The sequence below is a fragment of the Bombus fervidus genome, chromosome 3 (genome assembly GCF_041682495.2).
Source record: "Bombus fervidus isolate BK054 chromosome 3, iyBomFerv1, whole genome shotgun sequence".
Taxonomy (NCBI): Eukaryota; Metazoa; Arthropoda; class Insecta; order Hymenoptera; family Apidae; genus Bombus; species Bombus fervidus.
In genome coordinates this window covers 11,258,881-11,273,800 of record NC_091519.1, presented here as the reverse complement: position 1 = coordinate 11,273,800, position 14,920 = coordinate 11,258,881, and the positions used below count along the sequence as shown (strand labels likewise).

The 14,920-nt window shown below is 36.0% G+C and overlaps 1 protein-coding gene across 2 annotated transcripts; it reads right to left on the bottom strand.

Moving 5' to 3' along the window:
- Positions 1-1,182: 1,182 nt before the first annotated feature.
- Lmx1a (LIM homeobox transcription factor 1 alpha) lies at positions 1,183-14,020 on the bottom strand. Of its 2 annotated transcripts, XM_071999713.1 has the most exons (5): positions 12,231-14,020; positions 7,510-7,929; positions 3,891-4,196; positions 2,417-2,515; positions 1,183-1,873 (listed from the first exon to the last, which is right to left on the bottom strand). In XM_071999713.1, exons 1-5 carry the CDS (start codon positions 12,352-12,354, stop codon positions 1,614-1,616), a joined length of 1,209 nt encoding a protein of 402 aa, XP_071855814.1. In that variant the 5' UTR covers positions 12,355-14,020; the 3' UTR covers positions 1,183-1,613. The 2 variants fall into 2 exon arrangements, with proteins under 2 accessions (XP_071855814.1, XP_071855815.1); XM_071999714.1 differs by lacking the exon at positions 2,417-2,515 and having other exon boundaries at positions 1,186-1,873; positions 12,231-14,019.
- Positions 14,021-14,920: the final 900 nt, after the last annotated feature.

The window sequence follows — 14,920 nt, the reverse complement described above, 5'->3', positions numbered from 1 at the left end:
AAAAAAGATGAAAAGAGGATATAAAGCAATGATTGTTTAGCCAAGAAAACACTTTTTCTTTTTTATACAATGTATTGTAATTTTAACTAATTCACATGATTCCTAGTAAATAGTTCTTGTCGAACCTAATAGTTCGGCTATTAATTTTCCTGTAACTCATACTGCAATGCTACGATCTGCAAGTCGACCCTTTCTGAATCAATTTTAATTCATATAAACATGTGTCGTTTTCCTCCTACTTTTTAAAAATCAAGAAATATTTTATCTTTCTTATTATATTCCTTCCTCTTTAAAATAGAACGCAGTCAAACAATTTGTAAAATTTATTTCAGAAATTGATCATTACGTGTACTGAAATCTTTCCACAATTAACGACAAGTTTCGTTACTTAGTGTTATTATCATCTTAATTCCTACTAATTAATTCATTCGTTTAAATTTTTTCTTAAGTTTCATTATGAATTTCTCGAATATTTCAACTAATTGTTTAATATTCCTCGAATATCAATCCATTAAAATATCCAAACATTGGATAGTTCAAGATTTAACTTAAAAAGTGCCTGAATGTTTTCTTTTGGTTTCATTTTATTCAGAGAGGGTCAACGGAATTACTTTGACACATTGCAAAAAAATGCCGACACAGAAAAATCTCAATTCGTAATCGACGAATCACGTTTGTTAACAACAATCTGCCGAGGCAGAAATGAGGAACGAACGTACGTCGATGTTTAGATTTATATAATTTAGATCTGTATAATTTCGCTGGAAACCGAGGGGTACATCATCATCGTTTAATATTAAATCGAATTGCGATATACCTTACGCTTCAATGTCCTCATCACGAGAATCATCTCAATTAAATGGTAGCACTGAGAACGATAATCGTGCTGCGATGATAAAGGAAAATCTTCCGTACAATATTTTCTTGCAATCGTCGAAAAAAAAAAAAAAAAAAAAAAGAAAAGGAAATAGGGAAAGAGGTTAATGTAATAACAAAATTAATTGATTTGAGAATAATTGATTTAATCTTTCAAGAATAAAACAATGAAACCATAAACGAAATTTAATAAATAGAACAAGAATCAGAAGTAAAAAATAATAAACCCTATTGAAAACAGAAATAAAGAAACGATTAAAAAGTCCAACTATTAAAAATAGGAGAATTGAGAAATGCCAATAAATTAAATAACCGTACGTTGAATTATACTATCCAACAAATATGACTGTATAATATCGTAAGATAAAAAATTAGACAGAGGAAACAACCTAATTAAAATATACCAATAAAGCTAAACTTCCGATGGTATTTAAGTAAATAAATAAAAAAAATAATGCATTGGACAAATAACAAAAAAAAAAAACAATTATAAATAATAAGTAAGTAAACGAAAGGAAGAAAATAATGATTGTCAGAAAACGATATTGTACGGCGTTCTCCATTTACTTCGATTCGCGAACCAGAAGATAAGAAGGACACATCGCCCAGGGGCCAGCTACGTCGACGACGCAGAGGAGAACCAGCCGCGAGAAAAAGAGCAGAACATCGTTCCATTTCTTCTTTTTTTCCATCTTTTTTCCTCGTCTTTTACATTTTTCTTCTTTTCTTTTCGCGGATTACGCGTGGTCACCACTGAAGTAACTACTCTGCATCATAAAAAGTTTGTCGATGGGATTATGAATCGCTGCGTGTAAACTCTGGGACAACGGGGGCGCCTCGTGGGACGTTGGCCCGTGGTGGGAGTGGCTGCCAGCTTGATGGCCACCCTCCTGGCCGCCACCACCCTCGTTCTCGCCTATGTCGAAGCCAGCTTCCGTACCATCCAACGACAGATCGCTGCTACAGAAGCTCTCGCCCGAGTGGCCTGGATAAGCGTCTGAAATTAACGGTTGGTCGCGTTGATTACAGATTGGTGAACCATAGAGAGGGTTAATGAGGACAATCTAGGTTGTCCATGAGGTTTGGCAGTTGTGCAAATGTTTTGGAAATTTTGAGGAATTTTTAATAGTTAAAAGTATGTACTCTTTGATAGAGAGCTTTGATGGACTTTCCAAGATATCCTTTGAACGTTTACGGGTTTTCGTTGTTTTGTTTTGAGACAACTTTGATGAGTAGCTTCTTGAGAATTTTGTAAGTTCGATAGTTTGACAGTCCTGGAATTGCTGTCGAATTTTTTTGAAGAATTAATCGTAATAATTAAAAGCATTATACTTTCGGTAGGGTTTCGACGAAGCTTCAAAGGTGTCGTTTGCAAATTTGGGAGAAGCAAGTTTCTGTAAGAGAGAATTCTTTCAAATAGACTTTTGAACGCTTTGAAAATTTTCTTTGGGATTTTTGTAAATTTCCAAAAAATTTGAACAATCCAATTACTATCCGTGGTAGATTATTTAATGATTTTGTACGGCTAGAAGAGACTTACCGTCAGGCGAGTACGGGTTATTGGGGTTGAGCGGTTGGGTGCTTGAGGGGAAGCTAGAAGATTCCCCGTCGCGCATGTTCATGGCGTTCAAGTAATGACCTGCGAACGAGATCAAACGATTGGCATTGTACCGACAACACATTTATCGAAGCCCCATTAACCAGTCTTCGCGAAACGTTAGACAACGATAGAAAGTCACGATAGAAATTAAAAACATCGACGAAACTAGAGCGAAATAGGACAAAATCAATTTTCCTTAATGAATTTCTTTTCTATCTTCCACTGTTTCAGGGCTATAGTTTGTTCCAGTTACTTAACACACCCTATATTTGTTTTTAAATTATTTATAAAATAATTAAGTAATAATATTTATAAATAATTAAGTCTATTTAAACAGAATGTCCCAGTATTTTCCAGTGATACGTTGTCAGTATATTCTAAACGTATGACCTTGCAAACATTGTTAAACACTTATAAAAACAAGATTATGTTCAAAATGACCGGCAAAAGATTGAATTTATTGCTTCTTGAAGTTGGAGCCGCAGAAGTAGTACAATATCTTCTGACTACTATTACGTGTAAATATTCCTGATCTATCGATACCTTGAACCGTAGTAATACACGTTCGTTGTCGCTCATTTCGTACGTATATTGCTTTTTTTCCTACAACTCTTCAACAATGCCTTTGTTTTTTAATTAATCTTAGTCGAACCTCCAGATGAGGTTTACACGGCTGTACAAAATTAATAAAGAACACACTGATACTTTCTGAGCACATTTTTGATTACGTTAAAGTGTTACGTGATAAATACGTGTAGTATCTATGAAAGTATACGATGATGTATGTTCACATGACACTTTTTTCCTATCTTGGTCTATAGAATATACCGACAAAGTTTGGCAGGAAAAAAGTGGGACACCTTGTATACAATTTAGTTATTCCTCTTTCATTTTATTTTAAACTTTGATAGTCCAGTCAATAGAACTACCGAAATGGATTCGAAGGATCGAACGGGTCTTTTGCATAAATCGCTGCTGTATGTCATAGAAAATGAATTATAATCAAAAAGATATCGATGCGTATAATTTTTGCAACTTGCAGAATTCTTTGAGATTCTGAATCCCCGTTCAGTCAGATCCAATCCATCCCAATAATTCTATTCGCTAAACCATCGATCATTTTCTGCTTTTATTTGAATCACCGTGCACAAATTTTCATGCGATCGTATAAAAAATAATTCGATCGAAAACATTCGTAACCCGTGTATTACTTAAGCTTCTAATAAACGAAAGCCTAACACAATAATAATAATAATAATAATAACAACAATGATTTATATTTTATCAAAAACAAAGAAGCAACTTGAGTAAAAACTTAGTAATAATAAATCGATAAGGATAAATTGAGGGAGATTTAAAAAAAGAATAAGATGATTTAGTAAAGAGATTCAATAAAGAATAAGAAGGTCCTTACTGTGATCGCTATGAGGACTCTCCGTTCGACGTTCCTCCTTCGGCTCCTTATCGGATCCAGGCTCGGTTTTCGCTTTCCTCTGCAACTTCTTCATCTTCGCCCGCTGGTTCTGGAACCAGACTTGAACCACGCGCACGCTGAGGCCCGTGTCTTTTGCCAAGGCTTCTCGAACCTTTCGACAGGGTTTCGGTGACACCTCGAACGACGCTTTGAACTGGCGCCTTTGTGCCGACGTGAGGATCGTCCGCGGTCGTTTGGGACCCCGACGACCATCGCGGGGCCGATTATCGTCCAGTAAATCATCGTCTGTAAATTAAGTTCGTTTCTTCAAATTTTTATCTGAATTAATTACTTCATTGAATTTTTAATATGTCTGAGGATCAAACGTAACAAGCGTAGGTGAAGTAAAATTGTTGCCTGAAATTTATCGTTCATTAGAAGTGGAATTACTTTTTGGTAACATGGAATCAGGTTATCGAAGATTTGCCAAGAATAATTTCATAGGACGGAGATGTAACAAAGATGTGACAAGTGGATGTTGACGATGATAAAAAAAGATAGAGGACAAACTGATCGGTGGAAGTGCAACTTTCGACTGAATAAGAAAGACTAGGGAAGAATCATACGGGAAGAGATTCCAATGGCGAGAAATTGAGATTCAGAAGTATACATGTGGAAAAGAGTGTACTGATAGCATTTAGAAAGGGAGAAAAATTGATAATGGAATGGAAGTGGAATTTTTAAAAGGTCTATACTATTGGATGTACATACAATTACATGTAAATATAGATATACGTGGAGGAAACGAACAAAAGAAGAAAGACCGATAGCTAAGATATATTTAGAACTGAGAGGAAACACTGTCGGAAAGAGTATGTTGATAACGTTTGTTTGTAATAACGGATTATGTTAAGAAGTTTCGATTGACCCGAGATTATTTAACGCACGATAATATTATAATTCGAACTGTCAAATTCTTTTTTTAAATCAAAAACATCAAAGAGACTTGAACATTTTCCAAGAATGAAATCGCGTTAATAACACAATCGCAGTCCAATCGAATTTTTCCTCGCGAAATTGTTCGCAAAAGACAGATTTAGAAAATAATTCCAACAAAGTCGTGACTAACAAACTGCTCTCCCATCGATTTCACCATAACTTTCCTTCAAAGCAATCGCAAACTAAATCCACGTATTTACGAAAGAACTTGAAAAAATGATCTGTCAGAGAAATCATGAATACTAATCCTTCTATTCTCGTTTCTAGATTGGCGTTCATCTATTCTCCATTATTTTTCTCTGTCCAATTCATGGAAGAATCGTTTCTAATTACGCTTGGTTTAAATGTATTTACCTTGAAAAGAGAGACAGCCTTGATTCAAAATTCCTGCAGGTTTTTACTTTGGATGTCTTTAGATAGTAGTAGTACAACCTGCGAACAATGCAACAAGGTATGTACAATACGTTCTCGTACGTTTCGTCGATTATTTCATCTCGTTTGTCAATTTTTCTGTTCTTATCTTTATTTCTCTAACGATCCGTTTAATTCGTCTTTTCCTCATCTTTTATTATCATTATCGCTAATTTTACCATCTATTCGTCTATTATTACTGCTTTTCATTCTATCATTCGTTCATTACTATTTTGTAGTCTTTACTATTTTGTTACTATTTTTTTTTTTTTTTTTTTTTTTTTTTTGAAGACAAATCGACTCGTTGAATATAAGCGCGAGTTTGATCGATGTTTTGGGAGATAAAATCTGTATGAACGAAACTACGTAAAACCATTATTTGGACAATTTTCTCGTTTAAAGCAACGTCAGTCGATATATATTGTCCTGAACGGACCGCCAATCTCGGTACTAGCGAAATCGATAATAAACAGAAATCGTGATAGTCGAGCAGTTTGCTGTCGAATGTTCCGATTCCACGGGAATACTATATCGCTTTACACCTGTAAATTCACGTTATCGTATACGGTATCAAAACGGTGGATTTTCATAGTTTGCTTCGTTTGGTAATATTTAGAAAACGGTGACCAGAATTTTTACATTTAGCCGTAGAAAATGGCACGCACATGTATGGAGAACAGCATGCAGAAAGTATCTTCATGAATAAGATAATATTTTTAGTAAATTATAAAAGTTTCCAATCCTAGGAAATTAAAAATTTACCATTTACCATTGTTAACACTAGAACTACCGATGGTTAACACCAAGTTATTTCTAGCAAAAACAGTCAAAATGGTTGGTCTTTAAAATCCTAGGAAATTAAAAATTTACCATTTACCATCGTTAACACTAGAACTACCGATAGTTAACACCAAGCTATTTCTAGTAAAAACAGTCAAAATGGTTGGTCTTTAAAATCCTAGGAAATTAAAAATTTACCATTTACCATCGTTAACACTAGAACTACTGATAGTTAACACCAAGCTATTTCTAGTAAAAACAGCCAAAATGGCTGGTCTTTAAGAAATACGTAATAATAGAACATTTTTATATTTATTGATTTATTACTTTCTCACAGAAGGAATTCCACGTTATGTAGTACATGTTTGGTATTATTATTCCATATGGGACCATAATCCCTAAACCAAGGTTGGAATATAAAATTGTAGAGAGTCATTTTGGTGTGGTAGTTCTAGTGTTGATATCAAAGCGTTAAGAACAACTGGCTGCTATCTATCTTTTGAAACTGAGAATTGTGAAACGAAATGAAACGAAAATATGAAGAAGCGCATATACGTGATGATGGAGAAGCTGATATGCTTTAATAGGACAATCATGCTTCCATAAACGACAACACCCACGTCCTACGAACAAAGAACGAAAAGTAATGAAGAAATGGAAGGCGTCGTTTATCCCTATTTTAATTCAGAAAAATTAGAGAAGCAAGATTGCAAAGAAAAATACTAAACAACTGGAAAACGTGAAATTGACATCGAAGAAATAGAAGACCTCGATAGAACGCAATATCTTGATTTGGATTCTAATCCAAAAATTGGAGAATAACTCGCCAAATGAAAATATCGAAGGAGAAGGAACGCTATATATATATTTTATATTTAAATATATATATATTTATATATATATTTATATATATAAAGAAATTTAAGTAAAATATACATATAAAGAAGCTAATTAAGCTGACAAAGTGGAGTAACTTTTTATAAGCATTTTACTCGAGGAGCATCGTGGAGGATCGTTTTACTGTAGGACGATCGTGGTTCATAAGTTAGGCTCGCAGCAATCCACGCAATCGAACCTGATTTTTCTTTCTTTAACGCGAAGGAAACAATCTAAGCTAACCGCATCTTACCACTATTAGAATCGCAATCCTATGCAAATACATATATAATTTCATTTTGAACAACTTCTATCGCGGTAAATGTAACGTAACAAGCAACCCCATAGAAGAAGAATCTTGCCGTAACTTTTGAACCACGACGAGTTGCATGTTACTCAGGATCCTCCCCTACAAGACATATCCAAAATTCAAACAAAGTTGTAGTTGAGCCTGCTTTTCTGCGCATGATTATCGTGCTATAAGAAGATGTTGAGAAAAGAAAAATAACGAAAGAGATCGACGGAAACTCGAAAGACGACAATTTTCACTAACCTTGAGGACTGTTCAGGTACAACTCGTGCTCGTAGTCCCTTCGACAGATCGGTTGTCCTTGACGGAGGAAGTACTGGGTGCCAGGAAGTAATGGTTGGCCGCACATGCAACACGCGAAACACTCCACGTGAAACACCAAACCCGGCGCCCTTAATACGAAATCCGAGCAGCTGATCTTCTCCATGCAACGTGCACACTTCACACCGAAGATCCGCTCGTAGTCGGTTCGACAGTAGAGTTTTAGCTCACGGATGAAACAGGAATGCGTAAGCGGTGTCGCACACGCGGCACACGAAAGACATTCCTCGTGGTAGTTCCTTCCAGCGACCTGCATCACGTACTTGTCGACTATCGTACGACCGCAACCGGCGCAGATCGTCTCCAGCAGGCCGGACTCCGTTTTTACTGAAACTGACGGCTCTGAAATCATCACGATCGTCACTTATTTTCTTCTTCTAACACTAGAGAAACGTCAGGAACCCTCAGAATTAATTATTCGATATTGCAAGATTCTCAATATCGATCGATATCGATTGTCAGTATTCTTCGAAATATATGATACTTGTACTAAAATAATTTTGAAAATTTTTCTAGCGAATATCCGAGTTTCGTTCCATTTATATGTGAAAATATATCCCTTCTTAAATGTTACTCCTTAGCCCACACTCTGTATCCTTGGTTTCTCTATTTATATCGCTAAAATAACGGCTGTACGGGCTTTCTTTTGTCTAGACAATGTTAAACGAACGTTACGTCTAAACTGTCATCAAATTGCCAATAAATATGTTGAATAAATATGAATACGTATTATCAGTGTTTTGTCAATGTTAATTGGCAATCTTCGATGTTAATAATAATATTACTGGTCGTCTGAGGACGTCCTAAGATTTAGAACGTGATAGGATAAACATTATGGAACATCCAGACGATCAGTATGTATCACCAATATTATAGGGTTCTTACATTCTGTTTATAATATTCAGAATTCTCAATATTGTATTCACAATATACAGGATGTAATTAGAACACGTGGAACTCGCTTCGGCAACTGATTATACACCTAAGAACAATGAAAAAGTTTCGTATAAACGAATCTTCTGTTTTGATTTTGTGTTATCTAATTAGATAATTAGATTTTCACAGAAGATGCTTAAAATGATTATTTTCCATTTCAAGACAAGCCTGCAATCTTACGTATCTTGTTATGCATCTGATTACACTCTAGATGGTTATTATTGCTATTAGTATTAGTATATATTGAATTGGCAACTAAGTGATTGCGGATTTTATCATTAGGTGGTATTGACATTTAGTTGCCAACCCAATAAAAGTTTATTCTATTCTGAAGCTTAGTATTTCGATATTTTTAATAGATGTTGCATACACATAGAATTTACTGTATCTCATACACGAAGATAGGTGCAGCGTACGTTTATGTGAAATTTCCTCGTTGCTTTCGGTGTATAATCAGCTCCCAAAATGAGTTCGACAAGTTCTGTTACACACTGTATATCGATCGTCTAATTGTCAGTATTTATTGACAAACTACATTTTTCTCATACGTTCGATATTACTGACGATACATTCAGCTTCGAGTTAGCGTTCGTTCAACGATGTCTAACCAAAAAATAAAAAGCTTGAGCAACCATTATATGAACATTAGCAACGAAGGAATCAAAGAAGAAAGGGGTATGAGTTAAACTCATAAGACACAGAGTATAATATTTTTCATCGAATTACCTCGTCAGCATTTCGAACACTGATACGTCAACCTGTTCTCTCAATGTTCGATAATATTGACGATATTATGTTGACAAGATATGTTGATCGTCCGAGAGTCCGTATAATGTTGACAGCTCTGAAATATTGACGATAGTATTGATCCTGAAGGCTCCTTTATTACACAATTTTATTACATAAAATGTATCGAGAGAGTCAAGGACTAAATTATTTATCCTATTTCACTATACTTATATGTGTCTAATAAAAATATTCAGATGAATGTACATTACATTGTTTAAGTAATTTCTAATAGAATCATTTGAATAGATTCATTGTGACAATAAATAATCATTTGGATAAATTCATTCGTTTGTGAAGAAAGCTCATCATGGACGTGTTATTACTAAATTTTAACTAGTCAAGGAGTAAATTATTTCTCCTCTTTTACTAATAAACATATTATATATTACACTTAACAATAAATATATATCTTTCGTGAGAAATGCAGATACACGTATCTTTGCATTCTTCAAATAATTTTTCTAACTTTCTTTTTTTCTTTTACTACGTAAAGAACGTACTTACGTCCTTTTTTACGTAACTATTTTTTATAATAGTTATAACAAATAAATAGTTACGTAGTAAATAGTTTACAATGAAACAAATAATTTTTGTCCTTCGAAACGATGAATCAGTAAAAAGCAAACTTGTTACTGAATTTAACACTGCAATCCGTAAATATTAGAAATTTACACTGGTTACGTTTATTAGAAAATTCTAACAGATTTTAATTTACATAGTATTTGACGTTATAAGACACACGCGAATGTACAAATAACAAATTTACGATAAAATAATGAGTAGAAAATAAAGGCAGCGAGAAGCGTTCAATTTATACTAAATATCGTCGGTTTATTAAATACTTATGGCTGTCTACAATGATACAGCTATATAATTGAGCAACAGCAATGTTTATGAACTGACACAGTCCAGAACTACTTATTGTTAGATGAATTTGATATCTAGAAAATTCACCGTGCTTTGTTATTAATCCTCGATAACGACAGGGACTTACAAGTCACATATCCATACGTCCATATGTTTCGGAGCTTACTTTACTTGCTTATCAACGTGCTATCGTATTTTTCTACATTCGTATTTTCACTATGTTACTATCGAATGATTGGTATGTATCTATTACACTAATCTTCTCTTTTTTTTTTTCATAATTTCATAACTAAATAAAATTCTGATTACACAAAGTCAAACTATTAAAACGTATTTATAAATCAATTAAAAGAGTGAACTCTCGCGAATCATTTTACACATATTTTATAAAACATTGAATGGATTTATATATATTTTACATAAAATCGAATAAGATCTTTGCAAATAGATGTTGTATGTAATAAATCGTCTTGTACGTAACATATAACAAATTGAAATACATCGTTAGGTAAATTAGATGTAAATTAGTATTAGTAATGAGAGAGTTTCGATTTGTCAATCAAATATACAGAATCGTAGGAATCGAAGTAGGAATATGAAAATTTTCCGGCGGATCGTTTTTATCGCGAAAGAAATAAATACGCAGCGAGTTATGCCGAATGATATGGCTGTCGTACTGAGAAATGTGATAGCGTTCTGGAGCAGAGCAATATCGCGAGTCCCATGAAATTTGTCCCGTCGCTTATCGATTGTCAATAGTGATAAAGCCAGAGCAGGGCAGAACGCGGTACAATAACTTGCTGTTTACCTCAACTACCACTCAACTGTAACTCAAAACCAAAAACTTAGACTCGTTACATACGACGAGCGATTTTAATATTCAATAATCGTTCTTAAAATTGTTCTTTCATTAGGCGACTCGTATCTTTCAATCATGACATTAAAATTTTAAAAACCAATAAAAATTAATTTGTTACATTTTCCCCGTGTATTCTCAATTTCTCTATGATATTAACATACTCTACGTTGACAGCGATTGTATAAAAATCGCTAAGGATGTTGCTATGACCAGCTATGTATGCAGCTACCAAGCGACACTAAAATAAATTTAAGCGAAAGTGAAATTAAAAAGTCAAGAAAAATTGTTCTGTACCATTTTTTCCCTGTATCTTCGATTACTCTACCGTATTAGTATAATCTGCATTAACGACGATTTTATAAGAGTCGCAAGAGATTCCTACGGTCACAGACGAGGATTAATAAATTGGTTTGACAGAAAATTTTTTTGATAAAATAATCAACCTCGTCTCACTTGCTTTTAACTATACGTAGGGATAATTACTTTTAATTACTGCACAATAGGACCCGTATAACGAGACCAAAAGGTCGCTACACCCTATATGTAACGATTGCAAAATTGTATAGAAAGTAAAAGTTGCTTAGAAATAAGCGTATGTGACAATAAATTTCACAGGTGCAACGTCATTTCCTGAAACACGCGAGGTAAACAAACAAGAGTAATATTTGCAATTGTTTCGCTGTCTTATGCTCTGGTGTAAATTTGACCCGATCGTTTCTGAATTCATTGGAAGATTACAATTACACGTTAACTTTACTTTACGTATTGTCCGATTAATTACACCTATGGAGAATTAGCTGCGTTGCTTCAAGAAAGAATTTAGTTTAGTTTTTGCTGCGTGGGTTTCGTCCAACGTGAAATTCGTACAATTTCCCGCGTTATAAACGACCCTGCTGTATACAAAGAACACGTATGATGAGAATGTGTAGAAAAGCGTATATAGCAGAAGCTACGAAATTTCTACGAAAACTCTTACACGTACGATAAATAAAAAATCGATTAGAAAGATACAACGAATAGAGATCTGGTTAAGAGATACGAATTAACGATGAAAGTCCATAGGTAAGTGAGAAGATAGGTGAACATTATACGAAAGCGGCTTTCATAAAGTGTATATATACTCGCTTTCGACTGTCATTATGAAAATCAATGTCGTTAGACGAAAACACAGAGGAAGAAAGTTCGTTCTCACCTGCGTTGTTACTGTCGTTGGTAGGTCGAAAGGGAATCGGTGGTGCAGCGGAGCCCATAGTTGGTGGGCCCGACTCACTCTGCCGGTTCAAGCTACCAGGAAGCGGAGGGTAGAATTCCAACATGGTTCCTCGTGCCCTCGAGCTGTCAATTTCTCAACTCCTCCCCACCACTTTTTCACAAGCAACACTTTCCGACAATCTTTTTTCCCTTCTCTTCCTTCGATTATCTCTCCTCTTTTCATTCAATATCACTCTCCGGAATAGAGAACCAACCAAATTCAGTCACTTTACGTAAAAACCATGAAACAACGAACGTGTCCTGTGTAAAAGCAATGTGAAACTTCTAAGTCCTCCGCGTCCGTCGAAGTCGATAGATCCCTCTAAAAGAACGTTCTCGAGTCACAAAGAGAAAAATCCAAATTCACAAAAGCGTCACGTTGTCCGATCGTCCGATTGATCAACCCTCTCCCGTCCTTCGACGCGGCGATAGGTCTCAAGAAAAGATCCTGTGAACGATGCCAGGCATTCTCACGGATTTCCAACATCGATGGAAGCTGGATTTCGTGGTCGATATCATCTTCGGCTTCTGTCTTATCTTCCTGTTTTTAGACCACCGTGTTCAAGGGTGGTTTTCTCGTATTAATAGGTCGACGAGACTTGTTGGTATCACGTTCAGACGATGACTGCTTCAACGTATCAACGAGCCGGACTCTCAAGCTTTTTTGACACCAGCCACCACCGCATCGACAGTGAAAATCATCCCTACCTATCGGTCGTAGACGATCGACTGAAGGGTAAGGGTAGAAGGCGGAACGTTTCGAGCAAACTAAGGGAGACCGAGGAACAAAGACGATTGGTTCGTGCTGGAACCGCCTCTGAACGTAGAGAAGTGGAAAGGGTGAATACTGACCGTGGTGCTCAACCGGATGCACGACGCTTCCGAAGATCAATATCGCACGACAGTGACGTACACTGCTCGTGCAACACACGGGGTGGTTACCTTGAATTTGTTTTCAATTTCCAGTTGACGATTTGATGGTAAGTGCGGTTTCGAGGATGCTGAGACATGTCGAGATGCTCGACCGCTGCTTTAGATTCTCTTAGTTCGGCCTTGTTACTTTCAATTTATTTTCAATTTCCAATTAGGGATTTGACGATGAGCGTGGTTTCCAGGATGTTTAGAGAGGGTTTAATCGGTGGTTTGAGTAACTTACAGAGCGGCGGTGCGCTAATGTTAAAATTTAGCTGTTTTAGGGACGTTGATTGGGAGTTCGACGTTGCTATCCAGAACTCGGAATTTCTAAAGATTCGATGATTTAACAACGATGTCAGGAATATTGAAATGAAATCCGATCGGTGGTGTACGTTCTATTAGTTCGCGGTTTTCAATTTGTTTTCAATTGAAAAATGACGATGCTGTCGTTCCTGGGATGCTAAGAAAGAACACGATTCGCGCTTTTTCGTGATTTTATAGAAAGGCGACATTGTTAAGATTTAAGCGGTTCAGCGATTTTGACTTTGCTATCTCGAATTTGGAATCTTTGTTTGATAATCGATAGTATAATATCGAGGTAGAATTCGACTGGCAATTTCCATTTCGTTAGATGGAATTTGATGGCGTGTGAGGTTTCCAGAATGTTTGAAATGAGCTTCAATTTGTGATTTAGGTATTTTACACGTAAGTGGTGCGATATCGTTAAGATTTACATGTCTCGGCAATGTTGATTAAACATTTACAATCGCCCCTAATTGAATCTTGAAATTTGGAACTTTTGAAGATTTGCCGATCGACGATCGTATTAAGAACATCAAGATGGAATTCGATTAATGATTCAGATTCTGTCTCGTCTTCCATCAAAGACTTGAAGCTTCTAGTTAGATATCTCAGTGATAGTTAAACATTACAAGTTCAAATTCCAGAATTCAGAATCCCTGGATTAATCGGGGGTAGCTTTGACGATGGGATTGATGATATTGCACATTGCGTGAAAGAACCACAGAATGTTATTGCAGTTTAGATATTTTAAAGGCTAAAGCAATCACTTTCAATTTAGACAAACAAGAATAAAAAAAAAATCATCAAAAAAAAAAAACAAACAAACAAAAGAGAAATTTATTCTTTCACACATACTTGCCAAAAGTTATAAAAATCAGAAAAGACTAAAAGTAGCATAAAGATAGCATTCAGAGTGTCTTCTTGCGCACGACCACTTCTTGGTCAAGAGGAACATTTCCAAGCAATTCGTCCCGCAAATGCACCAGCCACCCCACATAAGCGTATGTTGGCTGTCGATTTCGATTCAACCCCCTAGTTGATCATCGTCGTCGTCGCCGTCGCCGTCGCCGTCGTCGTTGCGTACGCACGTGTTCCATCGTGAAATACTTTGCATCATCATTAGCTTCTCTCTCCCTCTTTCGTCTGCATGCCCTTTTGTAGCAGCGCAACGAGGAACGAAGGGGTCACGGCCGGGAGTTTCATAGGCAACAAGGCGTATCATTCGTGGCGATGGGGGAGAGAGCGTAGCCGAAACACACAGAGACAAAGAGGGCTCTCGTATATAGGCTTTTATTTGGCAAACATCGACGATAGACGGGCCGCACAAAGGGCGGGCATTGTCGCGTATTTACGCGGACTGACAAACGGCCAAATACTCGATACGACGTCGCCTCGTACTTTCAAAATACACGG